Here is a 21944-nt window from a genome sequence, read left to right on the forward strand (position 1 = left end):
AGGGAGGGAGGGAGGGAAGGAAGGAAGGAAGGAAGGAAGGAAGTAAGTAAGTAAGTAAGTAAGGAAGGAAGGAAGGAAGGAAGGAAGGAAGGAAGGAAGGGAGGAAGAGAGGGAGGGAGGGAGAGAGGGAAGGAAGGGAGGAAGGGAGGAAGGGAGAAAGGGAGGAAGGGAGGAAGGGAGGAAGGGAGGAAGGGAGGGAAAGAAAGAAAAGGTCAGTGCAGTATATAAGGATGCAGTATCTGATCTCCAATCACCCATTTATTTCCTCCTTCTCTCCCTCCCTTCCTTTCAGCTAAGTTTACAATGATGAGTAGGACACAGACTAAATACTCAATATTTACTATCTAGTTGAGGCTAACTGAGCAACTGGAGGAATCCATAACTAAATATCTAGCATATTTTAAAATGGCAAGTTTGGAAAACAAGGCCATGAATATTTTTTAAAGCCAAGATCTAAGAAAACTGGTTTTAAAAAACAAATAGTAAAGAGTTCTTTTAGACATCAAAATGATTTATTTGGTTATTACTGTCACCAAAGAAGCAGTTATTCAAGCACTTCCACTTGCCAGCACCATAGACTAGATGTGCTGCAACATATTAAAACATGAAACAGAGTTTTGATTCTTGAAACATCAGCACTTAGCAATCTCCCACAAATTAGGCACAGATTTCTAAAATAGATCAAACCCATCTTGTTAGCACCATTAAATGTTTCAGTATATTCAGAGAAGATCTGCACTTAGCACCAGTTAAATACAGAAGAACAAATTCCAACTTTTCATGCTACCTTTTATTAAAGTTTTTCTACTGCTTAGGATCATGCTCCCTTAGAAGAGATGGACAAAGAAAAACAAATAAACCTCACCCTCTTGACTCATCTTGTGACTCAGAGATACTCTTTTTCAAATGTTTTGCCAAGCTGAAACTTGTGTTATTTTTCCACTTTTGGAAACTACACCCTTGGGAGGACTGCATTTTAACAGATGAAAACACCTACATATTTAATTTAAATTATATTAAAGTATTGAAGACTTATAAAGTCATAGATACTATTAACTAAAATTTAAACAAGACAGCAGCAATTTAGGTATTTTAGTCTGAGTTCATAAAACAAAAAGATAGTTATTAATAAGCAACTGATGAATTGCTTACTTAGAAAATACAAAATAAAACTGTTGAGACCTTATCTGGATCAATGCACTCTGAGTGTTCTCAGGGATAAATGTGAAATTTAGATGGTAACTCATTTTACAGTCGATTTCAAGAATCTTATTAAGGTTACCACATAAAATGACTCAGAATTTGCTTTTAGAGCACTCATGCTATTACAGAAAACTTTAATACTTTCAACTGGACATATTAATACTGAAGCAATATTATACTAACAGATAGAAAGTTACATATTCATTCATCAACTTTTCAGATGGAGAAACATAAATCATCTCCTTTTATTATACACACATATTTTTCTCACTTAGAAAAAAAGGAATATAAGAGATTCCAAAATAATAAAGAAGAAACCACAGTCTCTGGCTCTTAAAGCATTGCTATGAATACATACAACCAAGCTGCTATTCAACTGTTAGGACTAAAAGCCAAAAGAACTGAAAGAAGTCTAATCTCTTTTAGGTGATTCTAAAGTTTCTCAGAATGAAAAGAAATAATCAGAATGGTAGAAAAACAGATTTTCCTCAAATTTTAGCCAATTTTTAATTGTGTAATAGAAAAGAGCAACAAGACTTGCTCTTTCAGGAAACTCTTTTAAGAACTACTTCATTTTGAAATAAACAATTAAATGCAACGTGGGAACCAGGAGAATCCTGGGGGCGGGGAGGGAGAATACCTTTCAAATTTCACTAGTTTTTCCATTAACTATGTGGTTTATTAATATTTGACCAAAGTTAATTTCTTGCTTTTAATAACTGTACTGTAATTCTGTGGGATATTAACAATAGGAGACGCTGGCTGAGGGATATTCAAGAATTCTATTATTTTTGTAACTTTTTTCAGCAACTTCTTAAGTCTCCTCAAATTTGAGATCGTTCTTAATTCCTTCCTTGTCTCTAATGACCCTGAAATTTTTCATCCAGTATTTTATAAAACGTCCCTCCATTTGAACTTGCTGCTTTCTCATGATTAGAATAAATTTAGTCATTTGGGATAAAAATATCATAGAAAAGATGTTGTGTCTTCTACTATATTATACCAAGGAGTTCATGGCGTTAATATGTCTTGTTACTACTGATGTTAACTTTGGTCACTTGGCCAAGGTGGTGTCTGCCAGATTTCTCCACGATAAATCTATTATCACTCCCTTTGTAGTTAAAAAATATCCCAGGGAGAAATATTTGGAGACTGTGCAAATATTCTACTTCTCTTCAAACTCTGACCTAATTTCAGCATCCATCAGTAGTAGGTCTTGTTTGCAACACTTATTATTGTGGTAGTTGCCTAATAATGACTTTTCCTTCTTCCTCTTTCCTTCTATGTTAATTGGAGTGCTTCTGTAAAAACAGAAACAAAACCAGTCCCTTCTCCACCATTTACTTCTTTATTCAATTACTTCAACATGGACTCATGAATATATTTCGTGAGTTAAAATCCAATACTATCATTATTTGTTAGTCAAATCATTCCAGCTTTGGTCTTCAGGTCTTTGGGCTGGTTCCTATGTGAACTTACAGCAATCTCTATTCTTTTTTTTTTTTTTTTTTTTTGAGCACTTCCTTAATTTTTGTCACCATAAGATATTCAAGGCTCATTCTGACTACATATACTATTTCTAATGCCCTAATCTCTTTTGTATGGCAAGTAATTTAGATCTGTACTATAGAACAGGAACTATTAGAAAGTGTTAATATGGAATCTCAGAATCTCTATCTTACACTAAGGTACAGTATTTTAAAGATAACCATCAGACATGGCAAAATTATCTATGGAGAAACATGAACTGAAAACTCTTGAAAAGAGCACAAGAAAAATAAGACTTCATAGTGTTACCAACAAGTAATTTAGAAGTTTTCAACATAAAGATTAATTTAAAAGGTTTAAGGTCTCATAAAATTCATCTACAAAGGTAGTAGCTGTATTTTCAAGTTATTCCAAATAAAAAGTAAAATCCACCAGGGGGCGCAGTAGATAAACCCTTCAATAAGCAGCTCCAAAAATCCTCGTATTTTCATGAACTTGTGTACAAACTAGCAGTTTAATATTTATGTTCTGCAATAGTCTGGCTATCAGAAGAACAAAAGCAAAGAAAGAACCCTACCAATATTATGAGAGAATTGAAATAGTATATTATGAAATAAATATGGACACAGTCACACACATTTGTGCTGTATCTTTTTTTTTTCTTTTGAGTTGGAGTCCCACTCTGTTGTCCAGGCTGGAGTGCAGCAGCACGGTCACAGCCACCCCAGCGTTGACCTGCTGGGTTCAGGCCATCCTTCGGCCTCAGCCTTCCAAGTAGCCAGAACTACAGGTACGTGCTACCACGCCCAGCTAATTATTTTATTTATTGTACAGACGAGGTCTCACCAAGTTGCTCAGGCTGTTCTCAAACCTGTGGGCTCAGGCAATCTGCTCACCTTGGCCTCCCAAAGTGCTGGGATTACAGGTTCGAGCCACCACGCCTGGCCTGTAATGTATCTTAACACATGAAAAACTTTCATCCAATTACAAGATCTAGATTTTAGAAATAAATCATAATCTTATTAGAGTGCAAGAGATAATGTGTGCTTTTGAAATTTCTATTAATAGATTATAATTCTTACATACTTTAAAAATGATCAAACAATTGTCAAATACACAAAAGCTAGATATCACCAGCAATAGAATTATAAAGTTGTAGTAATAAAAAGCTAAAAAAATTTTTAACACCAACTTTGAAAAATAACTGACATTCAAATGGTGTACTAAGTGTATAGTTGGACAAACGTATATACCTATGTGAGTATCCCATCATCTTTAAATGTTCCCCTGGGTTTCTTTGCAGCCAAACACCTTCCCCTCACAACCCTAGGTAACTACTGTTCTTCCTTCTGTGACTAAATTATACCTAGAATTTCATACATACAAGATCATACAGTATGTACTCTTGTGTCTACATTCTTTGACTCACCAACCTTTTTGGTACTTGTTTACTTTGTTGCTTATGTCAATAGTATGTGCCTTTTTATTGCAACACAGAATACAGTACTATATGGATATACCACAATTTGTTTATGCATTCATCCACTGACAGTTATTCCTGTTATTTCAAGTTTAAGGTTGTTGTTAATAAAATTACTATAGATATTAATGTATAGGTATTTCTATAAACAACTCTTTTCCTGGAATTGCTGGGTCATAGGGTTATCTCATGTTTAGCTTTCAGAAACCTGCAGTTTGACTCCAAAGTGATGTACTACTTTCCTCTCCATCTGCAACATATAAAAATCCCAGTAGCTCCTGTGTTATAGTCAGGTTTTATTTATATATTTTTTATTAGTAAAGTGACTGCTCAAATTTTCTGTGCTTTTAAAAATTGGGTTACCTAAAAGATTTGTGAAATTCTCTCTATAACCTGATGCAAGTCCTTTATTCGGTATTTTCCAACTGCATTTTCTCTAAGTCTGTGAGCTACTTTTCCGCAGGTGTTTTTTAAAAAGCAGTAATTTTTAATTTTTATGAAATCTAATTTTTTCCCTTTATGATTTGTTTTATGTGTACTAATTTTTTTTTTGGCCCCATTCTTGGTCATGAAGATCTTCTCATATGTTTTCTAAACATTCTAGTTTTAGCTTTTATGGTTAAATCTATCATCCATGGCTTAAATACACACCCACACACACACACACCTGTATACATAGGAGAGGTAGTAATTTTTTCAGCCCATGCAGAAATGCAATGGCTTTGTTGAAAGGCTCCCTTTTGATGGCACCTTTGTCACATACACACACAAAAAATCATATATATGAGGTCTGAACACTCTACTCTGATCTATTAGTGTATTTGTCTATCTTATGCCAATCTCATGGTCTTAATCTGGGAGCACTGTCCTTTTACTTTGTTCTTGCATTTCCACATGGAAATAATCAGTTTGGTAATTTTTACAAAAACTTACTTAGAATTTGGGATGGTCTTGAAGCTTACAGACCAACTTCAAAACAAGTTTTCCCAACTACAAAGTGGTGTATATATCTATTTATTTGGTACTTTTAAAGTTTTTACCAGTGATGTTTTATAATTCAGTTCAGATTTTACATGTATTTGATTAAATTTATACCTGAGCATTTCATGTTTTTATTCTATTATGAATATCTGCCCATTTCATTTTCAATTGTTCTTTGATATTATTCAGAAATTCCATTGAGTTTTGGATGCTATCCTTGCGTTCTATAATCTTGCTGAGTTCACGTATTAGTTCTAGTAACATACGATTTGCTATATTTATAACCATGTCATCTGAGAATAAAAATTTTACTCCTTCCTTTCCAGTTTCAATGTTTTTGTCTTTGACTTCATGTAGTGACTAGGACTTCTAAATAACAATGTTGACGAGGAGTAGTCAGAGTGAAAAATCTTTTTTCCCAGTCTTAGGTGGAAACCATTCAGTCTTTCATTATAAGTAGGAACAAAGGATTTTTTAATAGGAGCCCATTAACAGGTTAAGGAAGTTCTCTTCTGTTCCTAATTTGCTAAAAGTATCTATCGTAAATGGGTATCGAATTTTGTTAAACAGTTTGCTATATCCACTGAGTTCATTTTTTTCTCTTATTCTGTCAATATAAAGAATTACATTAATTTTTGAATTTTAAAATCATATTTATGATATAAAACCCCTTGTTACACACCACTGAATTAGACTTGCAAAAACTAAATGATTTTTGCACTTATGGTCTTGGAGAATAATGGTCTATATTCCATAGATTTTCTTATACTGTCTTTGGTACTGCTGAGTAATTACAGCTTTCATTTTCTGACAGTCTAGATTAGATTGATTTATCCCTCCCTCCCTCCTCTTCTTTTGTCCATTAAATATTTGTTAAAATTGACTAGTAAAGTCATTAGGGCCTGGAGTTTTCTTTATGGAAAGATTTTGGAATAAGAATTCAACTTCATTAATAGATAGAAAGCTACTAAAATTATTTATTTCCTCTTACGTCACTTTTAGTAATTTGTTTTTCAAGGAAATTGTCCATTTCATCTAAGGTATAGAACTTATTGGCATAAAATTGTTCATAACATTCTCTTGTTATCCTTTTAACATGTATAGGATATATGGGGAGAGGACGGAATTATCTTTTGGAGGGTGAATCCCTTGTGGTACACTCAGAATTTGTTCCTCTGGATCATATAATCAACCAAAGTTTTTATCTGGAAGCTTTGAGAAGGCTGTATTTGCGAAAGAAATGTCATGAGTTGTGGCAAACAGGTGACTGGTTCTTCCACCATGGCAATGTCTGCCCACCATGCACTTGAGTGTTTAGCAGTTTTTGACCAAAATAATAAGCATGACTCCTGTAGCCCACCCTCCCTATTCACTGGATCTTGCCCTGAGCAACCATTTTTTTCTCCATGGATAAAAAGTACTCAAACCAATGTGGAAGAGGTGTAACAAAAAATGGCAGAGAGAATCAAAACTGACAAGTTCAAAATTTGTTTTGAGCAGTGGAAAAAGCATCTCGATAGGTGTACTGCATAAAACACAGAGTATTTTAAAGGTGACTGAAGTTTAAACATGTAAGTATACACACGCTTTTTATAAATAAATTCTGAGGTATTTTAGTTCCTCCTCATACAGTGATTTCAATTCTTTCATTACTGATATTGGTAATTGTATTTTGTTTCCTAGAATGCTGCTTCAAAATATAAATACTGTATAACACTGACTTTCTCCTTGCTGTATATAAAAAATATGACCAACAAAGATTCAATATGTTAGAACTCACTCAGCCAAATGACGTCCAAAGATGTCACAAAAGAAGCTAAATATTTATAATAATCCTAGAAACACATTCTTAGAATTATTTTCAGAGCTCAATGAGCTTCACAAGAAAATTTACCACAAAAAAAGTCAAGTAATATAAAGGGCTGGAAGAAACCTCAGAGATTAAAAACCCAAGATGAGAAATAGACCAAGGGAGTGAGTAATTCAATGTTATAAAGCCAAGTGACTGAGATTTCTTGAAATGGTTTCTGATCCAATTTCTTTTCCTGTGCCAGTTCCATCTAAAGAGTTAGTACAGAGGTTTGGACAAAGCAATAACTATGCATTACCACTATATCCCCAACATGCACTTTTGGGCTAAATGTGGAGAAAAGGAAACAATAAGAACTCCAGATGGATAAAGACCAGACCATACATTTCTAGGTGTTCTTTCTAACTTAACCTTTCTCCTACCTTGTACATTACTGGTTTTCCTGCTGAAGGCTTTTATATAGTTGTTTTTCTCCTTTTGGTTTATGTATATTGTTGTTCAAATCAAAATAGGCAGTAAGTTAATGAAAAAAGCATGTATTCATAAGATCATATAAACACCTTCAAGTTATTAATAAACTTGCTTAAAGATACATTCTTTAACTGAGTACCACGTATTCTTACTCATAAGTGGACACCGAACAATTATCATAATACTATAAGAAAGGGATTGGCAATAGCAGGATACTGCAGGGGGAGGGAGAGAACACTTCATAAATAAAGGTACCTGATCTCAAACCAAGCAAAGTGGGGACCAAAGTCAGGCCCAAACGTTACCTGTACAATGACCATTCGTATACCTAATCCTGAATTATACCCCAAATCTTTTAAAATAAATAACTTTTAAAAAGATATATTCTTTATTTTCACAATATTCTAAAACATATATTGCCTAGTCCAATATTACATCTTATTCAAAAGATTCAGAGCTAACAATTTGCTCCATAAGTAATCCAACCCTATCCCATCAAATCACACTCTCCAGGTTTTCCTCTTATCTGTTTCTATGTGGTGTTGCATTTGAAAGTCATTTGTCCCTTTCTTTAGCTTTGTGACACTCCCTACCCCATCTCCTGAAAAAAAAATATATATATTTTCACCCCCCCCCAAAAAAACATAGTTAAGAGACTGATTTTACTTTCAGCATCTATTATTCAAGAGTTACACATAAGACTTCTCCAGAGCTCAATTTGGTTTATCACTAAGAATGTCATACTGCATCCCCCAGTTTCTGCTTTTTTCCTTGTTGACTACACTTTAATATTTATAAAATGCCAGCATACAATTTTATAACGGATTTTATTTTCTTCTTGAAAACATTCTTCACAGTCAACTTTGTTTTTTTCTAATTTGAACCAACATGGTTGTTATTCTAGGATTTTCATTAGCGTCTTAGTTAGAAATTTAGTTTTTTGGATCTCATTTTATCTTCTTTTTTGAATTTCTATTTCATTCTGCTCAGTACTTAATCAAGAACTTATGGAAGGTACCTTTTTCCTAAGTCCTTAAATTTGTAAAAATGTCTTTATTTTGCTCCCCACTTGAGTGATCATTTGGCTAGTATCAAATTCTGGATTTAGAAACTCAGAACTTTGAATGTCGTATTTTAATGCTTTCTAGCAACTACTCCTGTTGCTGCTAAGAAGTCCAATGCTAGAAGATTCCTTTAAGATTCCTTCTTTTTTTTAAAGTAACTTTTTTGCTGTTCAGAGGCTTTTAGGATATTTTTACTCCTGAAATTTTAAAATTACAAAGGAGGTTGGGACTAGATCTTTTTTTCATATAATGTACTTGGCAATCAGAACGCTCTTTTAATCAGAAGATTCCATTTTCCCCATACATTTTATCTAATATGTCTCCTGAAATTACTTGCAGTCAGATGCTATTATTCTCTGTATTTGTTCACCAAGTCATTCTTTCCTTGCACATTTTTCTATATTTTTTATCTTCTGGTCTAACTTTCTGAGAAAGATCCAAGGCTTTGCTACATGTTTGTTAGCAAACATTTTTTCACTAGCTAAAATGAAATAACAGACTTCTACATCTTAGCTACACTGAAATTAGTGCTACAGAAAAAAAGAACTGAGTATCACATGTTCTCACTCATAAGCGGACCTTGAACAATTATCATAATACTATAAGAAAAGGATTGGCAGTAGCGGAAAACTGCTGGGAGGGGCGGGGAAGTGGGATCAGCAGTATTGGGAATCTGCCTGGGGAAAGGGGACACACCTCATCAACAAGAGTACCTGCATAATGAACATTTGTATATCTAACCCTGAATTGTACCCCACATCTTCAAAATAAAAATACTAAATGTTAAAAAAAAATTAGTGCTAGATAACTAAATTACCGTATGTCATGGACCTCATTACTGAAACTATAAATTTGTTAGCACTGAGACAAATTTGTTTTGGTGACATTTGTTACCAAAATTTGACAGTGTGGATAAAGAAAATAGAGTTAGCACTTTACTTTTCTTAAGACTGTGTAAAAACTTGAAATGTTTGTGTATTTAAACATAGAAAAAAACTTAAAATATTTAAAATATAGTAGAGAATCCAGGAATTTTTTAAAAAAAGGAATAAGAACAAAACAAGGTAGCAACCCCAAGTATTTAAGTTCATGCACAATTTTTAACACAATCCTTTTATCCTCTCTTCATTATTCAACTCTAGTGCTTTACTGAAAAGTAGGCAGAGTATAAGTAATTCTTAGTGAACCGAGGAGATAAATTATAATTCAGGATCCCTGAAATATCAGTAAGAGACAAATGAAGGCTGGAAGATTGCTTAAGAAGTATTAACTATGTGATCCATCATTTATGAAGATTTTAATCTAAAGCAACCAAGTTCATGCACAATTTTTAACACAATCCTTTTTTCCTCTCTTCATTACTCAACTCTAGTGCTTTACTGAAAAATAGGCAGAGTATAAGTAATTCTCAGTGAACCGAGGAGATAAATTATAATTCAGGATCCCTGAAATATCAAGTAAGAGACAAATGAAAGCTGGAAGATTGCTTAAGAAGTATTAACTATGTGGCACATCATTTATGAAGATTTTAATCTAAAGCAACCAAACGCATGAGCCAATTTCAAAATTAATGACACACAATTTAAAAATAATTAATGGCATCTCAGGGATAAAAAGATTTCAAAAACATTTTACCTGTTATCATTCAAGTTAAATTTTTATTGATATTAACAATCTGAGATAATGAATAAAGGTTTGAGAGTGAACTAGAAATAAGCATTGAAAACATTAAAAATTGAACTAGGCCGGGTGTAGTAGCTCATGCCTATAATTCCAGCACTTTGGGAGGCCAAAGCAGAAGGATTGCTTGAGCCCAGGAGTTCGAGAACAGCCTGGGGCAACATAGCAAGACCCTGTTTCTATTTAAAATTTAAGAAAATAAATAAATAAAATAAAAATACACTTACAAAAAATTTTTTTTTAAATTAAACTGAGGTCCATATAAGAAAGCAAACAAAGAAATGCTAAAATGATGGGGGAAATCATATTAACTTTAGGTCATGTTTTTCTTAAAAACACTGTTGCTGTTTTCAAAACAAAGAAAAACAGTCTAGGTAAAGAGTATGAACTTGCAAATCTCCCTGAGACAATCTGATTAAGAGCAGACATCAACAGCAAAGTAAAGTCAGTATGTACAAACTTTCATGTCACCTGTAAATATTCAAACCGGAAACAAAACCATTTGAATGTTAAACTGTTTACTCAAAATTGGAGCAGTGTTCTAATGGCTAGAAATGTCTTCAAGGTTCCCACAGAGAGTTCATTATGCAAAAGGAAACAGAGTCTGCCAAGCTCTTCTTGGGTCACCTTCTCACAAAAGAAAGACGAGAAATCTTTTTAGTTAAAAGACTTAATCTTTTATCTATCTACATACAGTCTGCAAAACAGCTCCTGTATTTACTAAATTTTATCAAAACCATTCAGACTTATACTGGCTTTATTTATCAACAATTAATTGAATCTGTTTTTCCACTCATTTTCAACTGTGCCACAATCTAGTCTTCTGCTTAATCTAAAGTAGTATCTTGTGCTCATAGTCACTTTTCCAAGTTATCATGCCAAGTTACAACCAAGGTCTCAACTTTGAGCAAATCACCCCAATAGAGTATACATTTCCTAGTCAAGATAGGTTAGCCAACAGCCAGGAACAGTCACAATGGCCTAAATTAACTCAGTAATAATCTAATCTTAAATTGATTATTACACACATACCCCCAACCCTTCTCCAAATACCTATGTCTTAGACAAATACCAGTTTCACCTATAACCATTCCCGTACACAAATATATTAATCTTGTAAGATTTACTACAAGAGAAGCTGTACAGTACTGTGATTAAATATATACAGTGAAGCATGGTCACCTAAGATCAAATCATGACTGTCACTTCACCCGCTGTGTGACTTTTGGCCAGTTATTTAAGGTCCCTCTACTTCTATTTTCTCATCTATACAATGGGGAAAGTAAGAATGAGTCTCATGAGACTAATGTGAGAATTAAGAGGGTTAATATATGTAAAGTGCTTAGAACAGTGCCTGATATATGGTACAAGCATGGGTTGTTATTATTTATGAAAACAAAAGGGCTGACCATTAACGACTGGGTTATCCCAAAGGTACAACCTGTAAAATTATCCAACTAATCGCCTATACAGTATAGTCCAGCTCTGAGCTCTTACTAGGTGGTTCAGTCGACAAATATTTACACAGTATGTGCTTTATGTCAAGCATTGTACCATGGTCAGTCCCTATTCTTTTACTGGTGAAAATTAGCTTAAACAGGCACTTAATCTTAGTAAAGCTTGCTTGCTGGTCACAATTAGTTGTGACTAAATTAACATTTCTCCTTGATTTTACTCTTAGTTACTTCTCTCTACCTTTTCCTATTTACTTAAAAAACAACTATTTATAAAGGAAAATTTCAAGCATACGCAAAGGTTGAAAGAGAGTATAAGTCCCATATACTCATCATTCAGTTTCAACCATTAGCATGTGAGAAATATTTTATCTATATCCCTATTCCAATTATTCTAGAGCAAATTCTAGACATATCATTTCCTTATAACTATTGCATTTACTATCTATCTCTAAAAGATAAAAACTAAAAAAAGTCACAAAAAAATCATTACACCTAAAATTCATAATTCTAGACTGCAGTAGGCCAAGCAATTAGGAGAAATAAGAAAATAAAGGTAACTGTGTATGTTGTTCTTTTGAGAAGCTCAAATATGAGAAAGAATAGAGAAAAAAAGAAGGTACATGCAGATCAAAATGAAAGAGAAGTTGACTGTATCTGTTAACTGAAGAGAAAAGAAGCTGAAGGCATAAGAAAAAAAGATAGAAACTAACAAAGTAAGATTCTAGAGATAAGACATGACAAGATCAAAAACTGGTAAGGCTGGTATGAATAAGCGAGGCCTGATACTAACCTAAATGCTGACACTAAAAGAAAGAAGGTTAAAATTGAATGAGATTAGGTAAGCTTCTGTGTCGGAGGTGAGGGTGAGAAGGAAATGAGGCTAATACTTAAATCAGGCTGGGTGCAGTGGCTCATGCCTATAATTCCAGCACTTTGGAATGCTGAGACTGAGGTGAGATGACTGTATGAGCCCAGGAGTTCAAGATCAGCCTAAGAAACAGTGAGATTTCGTCTATACAAAAAAAATGTTTTTAATTAGCCAGGTGTAGTAGCACGTGCCTGTAGTCCCAGTTACTCAGGAGGCGAAGCAGATGGATTTCCTGAGCCTGGGAGATGGAGGCTGAGGTCAAGGCTGCAATGAGCCATGATCATGCCATCAGTACTCCAGCATGGGCAACAGAGTGAAACCCTTACTCAAGGGGGGAGAAAAAAACAACTTAAATCATCCTCAGTTTTCTCAAGTGTTAGAAAGCAAAATCATTTATTAAAAAGTAAGGAATGCAGGAGATTTGGACAGATTTGAGTTGGATGTGGAAGGGACGAAAAAGCATTACAGGAATCACCTGAATGGGGAAGTACTGACAGTGAAGTGCCTCAAGGATTAGTTTTAACAATCTTATAAATGATAGTAGCTATTCACAGATAAAACTAAACTCTTCCAATAATGAAGATGTTTTGTATAAGAGGAAAAAATTATTATGTGTGGGTGGACAACAAAAATTGCGATTTTAACGTGGACAAGTTCATTTTGGGGAAACTGATCCAAATCATGTATAAAACATGATAGGCCAACTCCTTCAGGTCCCCTCCCACTGTGAGAGCTTTTCTGTGCTCTTAATAAATCCTGTTTTCTAAAAAAATTAAATTAAATATGATAAAAGTATATCATATTTTAGTGAACTAAATAGAAAACAGAGAAAAAACTATATAGTGGACAACAGAAGAATTTAGGTAGATACATAGCTGGCTGAACAGTCACTGACAAGTATAGATGTTTATTTAGCTAACAGTTTAATCAAAGCACAAATAAGAAAGATTTATTGCGTTCTGAGGATAAAACTAAAAGATTCAGCTTTAACAGTGCGTAAACTCTATTTCAAATGCTTACCACACAAGGTTTTTGTCATCCCAAATGTACAGAAGGGAACATCCGTCTTCTGCCCTTGTATATTTTTCTTTGCAACAAGGTAAATGACCCACAGTCCCAGATTTAAAGAAAGGGGAGGATAACCTGGGAATTACATTTCCCTCAGGATCTCTGTTCCTTGATGAAGAAATAAAAACTAACTTCCTAGTATCTCATCCCTCTCGGCCTTGTACCAGCAACAAGCAATCCTAACTCAACTGCAGTCTGAAGTCTAGCAAATTACAGTCTTCCACAGCTCCATCTTGTCACTAGATGAAGTAATTATGTCACATGCTCAAATAGAACAGGAAATAGAAGCTCAATTTTGACCAAAACCCTTTCAATTCTAGATAAACTAGAGTTGAAACTAGAGTTCTAGAGACTAGTTAGTTGTGCAGTAGTGACAGAAATGATAGTTCTCAAATCCAGAAGGCCCCTATAGCCTATAACAGAGTTACGCAATTTTTTTCTGTAAATATTTTAGCCTTTTTAGTTAGTAAACATATTAGACTTTGTTGACCATACAGTCTCTTACAATGAGCCAATTCTGCCACTGCAGCACAAAAACAGTTATAGACAACACATAAATAGGCATGGTTATGTTCCAATGGTTATGTTTTATTAATAAAAACCACTGGTAGGCAGTAATTTACCAATAACCCTGGACTACAATGTTGTGATTAGGTCTAGATTTGGTGAATTCTAACAATATTCTGGATGTTACATTTTAATTTATATTAAAAATAGAAATATAAATGTTTTCATAGAATCCTGATTATATTAAGAATTCGTAAAAAAAAAAAGCCTGGAGGAAATAGTAAAATAAAATGTAAATAGTGGTTTGGATGTAAAAATTAGGGGTAACTGGTAGTATTAATAGATATCACCTTTTTAGGCTTAAAAAATTGTATGTTACAAAATGGAATACAGAATGAATAATTTTGGTTTATGTTAATTGCTATAAAGAAAATAAACAAGGTACTATCCATGATAAAATCCAAGGAGAACAGGGAGTGACAGAAAACATTATTTACACTCAGGTGTAGGCTAATGAAATTTGCAAAGAGCTGACAAAACAGCACCCTACCCAAACTCATAAGCAAACAAAGGTGCTGATGGGAATCAGAGAAACTGTCAAGTGTTTTGGAAAAAGGAGACTTCTGAAACATAATGAGCCATGGAGAAAGTGGTTTTCACAATCTAAAAGGGAAATCGCACCTCATTCCAAAGTAAGAGGTCTCTAAGCAAAGCAGGATCGGTCACATTAAATGAGGGCTGAAAGAGCTGTTTCTGTTAGCAAGGAAGGCTTAAAATAGTTGAGTCCCAGAATCTCATGATATTTTAATCTATCAGCAGTCACCATGTCAATTCTTAGGCTCTCCCTCTTTCTCAATCATTGCCCTTTCACACAAGAGATCTTTTCTCCCCCCCCCAAAGAATTCACATAAGCTCCCTGGTCCTCTTACTGGTCCTTTAATCAAGAATTTCTAAGCTTGTCACATTTTCTTTTTCTTTCTTTTTTTTAAAAATAAAAACAACCCCACAACATTTATCATCATCTTGTATAACATAGGTATAATCAAAACAATAGGAACAAAAGTTTTCTGTATAGCAATTAACATAAACCAAAAGACAACTAAAAAAACAAATTATATTGCCTTCTCAACAATGTCTCACTTCACTGACCATTTCTAGATGCAGACCCTTTGTAGCAGGGTAGTCTCTCCTTTTATCATGATATGATCCAGTTGTTTTCTTGAACTTGGTTTTACAACGAATCACTTCGGCATCATCTAATACAAGGTTCATATACTCATCAAAACTAATGATACTGCCACCTCCTTCTGTGCTCATAAAGCTACACATGAATACAGGATCTGTTTTGCAAGTATCTGAAGATGAGGTTGATGGGCTGTACCACCACCTTCTGCACTTTCTGGTCCTGGCCACAGAAAGCCATGGTGGAATCTCACAAAGACCATGCTGACCCGCATGTTACCTCAGAAAGCAACTGCTGGAATCAGGCTTGTCATTTTCTTTAGATTCTCCAGTACAGTCAATCCATACTCCATATATTCTTCATTCTCCTCAGAAAATCTTTTGCAATAGCTATTTGGTCTACTAAAGTTTTAACTTCAATAAGCACTTTATTTTATGCAACCACAAAATAGGTAACTGTTTATCAGTGTGTGTCAAGACCAGACCAACCCGTGAGCTGCAGAACAGTACCAGTCCATCCCGAGGCCTGTTAGGAACCAGGCCACACAGCAAGAGGTGAGCAGCAAGCGAGCAAGCAAAGCTTCATCTATATTTACAGACTCTCCCTATTACTGGCATTACTGCCTGAGCTCCACCTCCTTTCAGAACAGCTGTGGCATTAGATTCTCATAGCAGCATGAATCCTGTTGTGAACTGCATATACAAGGAATCTAGGCTGCACACTCCATTATAAGAATCTAATGCCGCCACTGATCTGCACAATAAATGTAATGCACTTGAGTCACCCCAAAACCATCTCCATCCCCCAACCTTCCCAGTCCATGGAAAAACTGTCTTCCACGAAACCAGTCCCTGATGCCAAGAAGGTTGGGGACCACTGCATATAGACTACTTACTGATGTTCCATTTTTTCCGATAATGTGCTCAACAAGGTCAGACAGCCAATTCAGATTTCCACTACCGTAAGAGGGCATAGACTACACCATTCCTGGAATTCTTGTATTATCCATGTGTTCAACTGCAGATAACAGAATCAAACTCTAGCTAGTTGAAGCAGAGATCATTATAGAATATTAGAAATCGTTAGAAAACTAAAACAAATAAACAGAGTCTGGGTTGAACAATTTACAAAGCCACACTACAAAAGTGAGCCATCAGATGAAATACAAAGATTTGAGCAACCTAAATCTGAAAATACAAAATGTTCCAAAGTACAAAACTTTCTGAGTGTTGACATAACATGCAAAGGAAATGCTCACTGAAGCATTTTGGATTTCAGATTTGGGATGCTTAGTGAGTCAATATATACAATACAAATGCAGGTATACCTCACAGATATTGTGAATACGGTTCCAGATCAACACAATAAAGTCAATATAGCAATAAAGTTAATCACACCAATCATTTGGTTTCCCAGTGCATATAAAAGTTATGTTGATGTTATACTGTAGTCTATTAAGTATTCTATAGCATTATGTCTAAAAAAACAGTGCACATACCCTAATTTAAAAATACTTTTAAGAGTCCTTCCTTTCATGAAAGATTTCTCCATAACATGCAATGCTATCTGATAGCATTCTATCCACAGAACTTCTTTCAAAATCAGGGTAAATCTTCTCAAATCCTGCTACTGCTTTATCAACCAAGTTGATGTAATACTAAAAGTCCTTTGTTACCATTTCAACAATGATCACTGCATGTTCATCAAGATTAGAGTCTATCTCAAAAAACCATTTTCTTTACTCATCCATAGGATGCAACTCCTTACCCATTCATGTTTTATCATGAGATTGTAACAGCTCAGCTACATTATCAGGCTCCACTTCTAATTCTAGTTCTCTTGCTATTTCCATTACATCTACAGTTACTTCCTCCATTAAAGTCTTGAATCCTTTAAAGTCATCCATGAAGGTTAGAATCAGCTTCTTTCAAAGGCCTGTCAATGCTGATATTTTTACATCCTCTCATAAACAAATGTTCTTTATGTCATCTAGAGTTGTGAATCCTTTCCAAAAAGTTTTCAATTTACTTTCCCCACATCCATTAGAAGAATCACGATCTATGGCAGCTACAACCTTAAAAATTGTATTTCTTAAATAATAAAACCTGAAAGTTGAAATGACTCCTTGGTTCCACGGGCTACAGAATGGATATTATATTAGCAAGCATAAAAATAATATTATTTTCTTTGTACATCTCCATCAAATCTCTTGGGTGACCAGGTTCGTTGTCAATAAGTAGTAATATTTAGAAATAAATCTTTTTTTTAAGCAGTAAGTCTAAACAGTGAACTCAAAATATTCAGTAAACCATGCTGTAACAATTAGTTATATGCTGTCATCCAGACTTTGTTGTTCCATTTTTAGAGCACAGGCAGAATAGATTTAGCATCATTCTTAAAGGCCTTAGGATTTTCAGAATGGTAAATGAACCCTGGCTTCAACTTAAAATTACCTGCTGCATTAGCTCCTAACAAAAGTCAGCTTGTCCTTTTAAGCTTTAAAGTCAGGTTCTGACTTCTCCCTTGCTATGAAAGGTTTAGATGACATCTTCTTCTGATAGAAAGCGGTTTCATTTACACTGAAAATGTGTTGTTTAGTGGAGCTACCTTCATCAATTACCTTAGCTAGATCTTCTGAATAACTTGCTGCAGCTTGTACATCAGCATCTGCTGCTTCACCCTGCAATTTTATGTTATGGAGACGACTCCTTTCCTTAAACCTCAAAAATAGACCTCTGCTGACTTCAAACCTTTCTTCTGCAGCTCTCTCCCCCCTCTCAGCCTTTACAGAATTAAAGAGAGTTAGGGCATTGCTCTGGATTAGGTTTTGGCTTAAGGGAAAGCTGTGGCTGATTTGATCTTCTATCCAGACCACTACAACCTTACCTCTATCTAGATAATGAGGCAGTTTTGCTTTCTTATCATTCATGTGTTCACTGGAGTAGCACATTTTATTTCCTTTAAAAACTTTTCCTTTGCATTCTTATCTTAGGCAAAAGGTTTGGTTCAAGAGGCCTACCTTTTGGCTTTCAACATACCTTCCCCACTAAGCTTATTGACTTCGAACTTTTGATTTAAAGTGAGAGATGTACACACTCTTCCCTTCCCTTGAAGCCACTGTAGGGGTATTAACTGGTCTAATTTCAATACTATTGTTTCTTAGGAAATACGAAGGCCTAAGAAGGAAAGAGACAGGGGAGCGGCCAGTAGGTGGAGCAGACAGAACACACACATTTCCCCGACTAAGTTCACCATCTTACATGGGGGCTGTTCATGCTGCCCCAAAATAATTACAAGAGTAAAATCAAAGAACACTAATCACAGATCACTAAAGAGAAATAATAATGAAAGAGTCTGAAACATTCCAAGAATTACTAAAATTTAACAGACATAACGCGAGCATATGATGCCAGAAAAATGATGCCAGAAAAATGGCACAGATAAACTTTCTCGATATAGGGATCTTTAATTTGTTAGTGGCTCAGTCTGTAATCCCGTGCCTTGGGAGACTGAGGTGAGTGGATTGCCTGAGCCCGTGGGTTCGAGACTCGCCTGAGCAACTTGACAAGACCTCACCTCTACAATAAATCAAAAAATTATCCAGGCGTGGTAGCACGTGCCTGTAGTTCCAGCTACTCAGAAGGTTGAGGCAGAAGGATCGCCGGAGCACAGCAGGTCGAGGCTGCGGGGGCCGGGAGCAGCCACTGCACTCTAGTCTGGGCAACAGAGTAAGACTCCAACTCAAAAAAAAACAAGCCAGGCTCGGTGGCTCAGCCTGTAATCCCACGCTTTGGGAGGCCAAGGTGAGTGAACTGCCTGAGCCCGAGGGTTCGAGACTCGCCTGGGCAACTTGGCGAGACCTCATCTCTACAATAAGTCAAAAAATTAGCCAGGCGTGGCAGCGCGCGCCTATAATTCCAGCTACTTGGAAGGCTGAGGCGGAAGGATCACTGGAACCCAGCATGTCGAGGCTGCAGTGGCCAGGAGCAGCCACTGCACTCCAGTCTGGGCGACAGAGTGAGACTCCAACTCAAAAATACCCCAAACAAACAAATAAACAAACAAAAACACACAAAAAAACCCTCTCAGTACCTGCAAAGTACAATAAATCGAAGCACAATAAAACAAAGTACACCTGTATTCAAAAACCCAGAAAAATCCCAAATCCAAAACATTTCTAGTCCCAAGCCTTTCAGATAAGTAATACTACTCAACCTGTATTGCCTATCCCACAATCAGGAAGCTGCATAGTAAACTTGAAGCATTGCAAACACACAAAAACCCAAATCACAACCAGAATTCTACCAGTAGAAACAGTAAAACTAGGAAAAGAACAAACTCTAATTTACTTCTGCCTTCCAAATCTCACATGAGTATATTTGTGGCATTAATAAAGTAACATTAAGAACTTTAGCTGGCAACCCCCTAGGTTCCACTCCGCTGTGGGAGCTTTTCTCAATAAAACCTGCTTTCTCACTTAAAAAAAAAAAAAAAAAGAATGTTAGCTGCAAAGAAATCTGAGATACTTATTTACTTGTGAGTTCTAAAGTTTCTATATATTAATAGCTGGAAGGATGAATGATATTGACCTCCCTTGGTAATGTAATGTAAAATTGTGGTTTCCACATCAACAGGCATTCTATCACAGGAGCATATATGATGCAACTAAAGGAATTAAGGGAATGAAGGTGCTCAGAAGATATAAAGAAATTAGGATCTAAAGATGTAAGATGGGAGTGGGTAGAGAAAGAGAAGAGCAGATAGGACTGAATTAATAAACTATAATGTGTAAGGAACAGTATCACCAAAGACTTAAGAGTCACTAATTCCTTAACTTTTATTTTTAAATACTGAATTATGAATAGATTATAAGGAAGAATAAATATGCTGTTATATATCAATAACAATAAAACTAAAATATTGAAATGGAAAATCATGAAGAACAATTCTTATTTTTAAAAAATTAACAAGGCTTGACAAATCAGATATGGTAGGTGGCCAGACCAGTTCTAAACTTTTTTAAACTCACTGCAATATTAATACAAGTAATTTAACTAATTCTAATTCTAAATTAACAAGTAGGCCAGGCATGGTGGCTCACACCTGTAATCCCAGCACTTTGGGTGGCTGAGGCAGAAGGATTGCTTGAGTCCAGGAGTTTAAGACCAGCTTAGGCAACAAAACAAGACCTCTGCTCTACAAAAAATAAAAAAAATTAGCCAGGCATGGTGGCGCACACCTGTAGTCCCAACTACTTGGGAGACTGAGGCGGAAGGATTGCCTGAGCCCAAGAGGTAGAGTCATTATCATGCCACTGCACTCCAGCCTGAGTGACAGAATGAGACCCTACCTCAAAAAAATTAATTAACATCCAGTCTTTCAAACATTAAGCATCCTTCAAATGTCTATATGAAAGACCTTTTCAAACTTAAAAATAAAACATTTTAAATATTAGAAAAAGGCTTTAGACAACAGACTTTTATTCTGAAAAGTTTGCTATTCGGTTACATGAAGACAAAGACTCATCTTCACCTCTAAAGTCACTAAAATTTAAAAAACAAAGGTTAGTACACTTTCATTTGTTCAAAAAAACCAAAGAAACAGACTTAACAGATGCTATATGCCTTGTCTGCTTCCCTTTCCCAAATATACAGAAAGCTATACTTTCCGGTCCCAAACAGTGGCAGTTTGCTGGCACTGTGTGACTCATCCTCCTGATCCATAAAATAAAAAACATGAGTATAAGTAATACAAGTCACTTCTGGGCAAAAACAGATAAAAGTACTGCCTGTGGGTCCTTGTATTTCTTTCTTCCTCAGTGATACTGGAAATCATGCATACAGATGGTGGCATGACAAGGGAGACTGGATCACAGAGTCACCAGACAGAAAAGAGCTCCTACAAATGAACTATAAAACTCTATTAATTTGAAAAGTTTCTGTTAGGTTAAGCCACTGACATTTGGGAGTTAGTTTATTCCTAACTATAGCATAGTACCGATATTAATAATAAAGAAGTCTGTAAAAATATTTCCCTACTCTAGTAACTTACAAAGACTCTATGCCAAATTCACTATCCATTTTAAACAGTTAAGGACTAATTTTGCTATATGAATAAGTAAATACATATTACAGAGGTGTTTAATATACATACATATATAGAGAGAAATGTATGAATACGAGAAACTCTTGATAACAAGAATATTCAACTTACAGTGTGAGCACATTTCCAAAGGATAACTTGCCTCATTTCCCTGGGAGAGGAAAAAAAAGAAATTAGTCATAAAATAGGCACAAATTTATTTAAAATATTAAACCTAAAATATTTTAAGTAAAAAAACATGGGAAACATGCTATAAACTAGTATGTCTAAATCTAGAAACTACACTTATTTTTTTAAAAGGTAAGAAAACAAATTATATGACCAAAAAAAGCTGTTAAACAAGTCTGACTTATGGTTCTGCCACTTAGGACTTACGTAAACATTTAATTAAAATACATTTTTAATATTTTTAATACTCTAACCATGTTATATGCCAAATTTTAACACATTGAAGACTGTTAATTCTAACTAGTCTTGCTGGGTGAATCATGTTGGGGTAGAGCTTAAAACAAAATTTCCCTTGCCAATTTTATTTAACTAAAGTTTCCGTAGACTGCAAAAGGAGCTGTTAAGAAAAACAAA

The 21944-nt window shown here is 35.1% G+C and overlaps 1 protein-coding gene and 1 pseudogene across 1 annotated transcript in view; both read right to left on the reverse strand.

The window, feature by feature from the left end:
- PPP3R1 (protein phosphatase 3 regulatory subunit B, alpha) overlaps positions 1–21509 on the reverse strand; it is a 36110-nt gene extending 14601 nt beyond the window's left edge. Inside the window, exon 1 of the mRNA XM_021710294.1 lies at positions 21474–21509. Coding sequence (XP_021565969.1) covers positions 21474–21486 — 13 coding nt within the window. The 5' untranslated portion in view covers positions 21487–21509. The remainder of the gene's footprint in view (positions 1–21473) is intronic.
- LOC110595247 lies at positions 15232–15500 on the reverse strand (annotated as a pseudogene).
- Positions 21510–21944: the final 435 nt, after the last annotated feature.

Source organism: Carlito syrichta, unplaced genomic scaffold (assembly GCF_000164805.1).
Source record: "Carlito syrichta isolate Samal-C Ts95f unplaced genomic scaffold, Tarsius_syrichta-2.0.1 Scaffold76546, whole genome shotgun sequence".
Classification (NCBI taxonomy): Eukaryota; Metazoa; Chordata; class Mammalia; order Primates; family Tarsiidae; genus Carlito; species Carlito syrichta.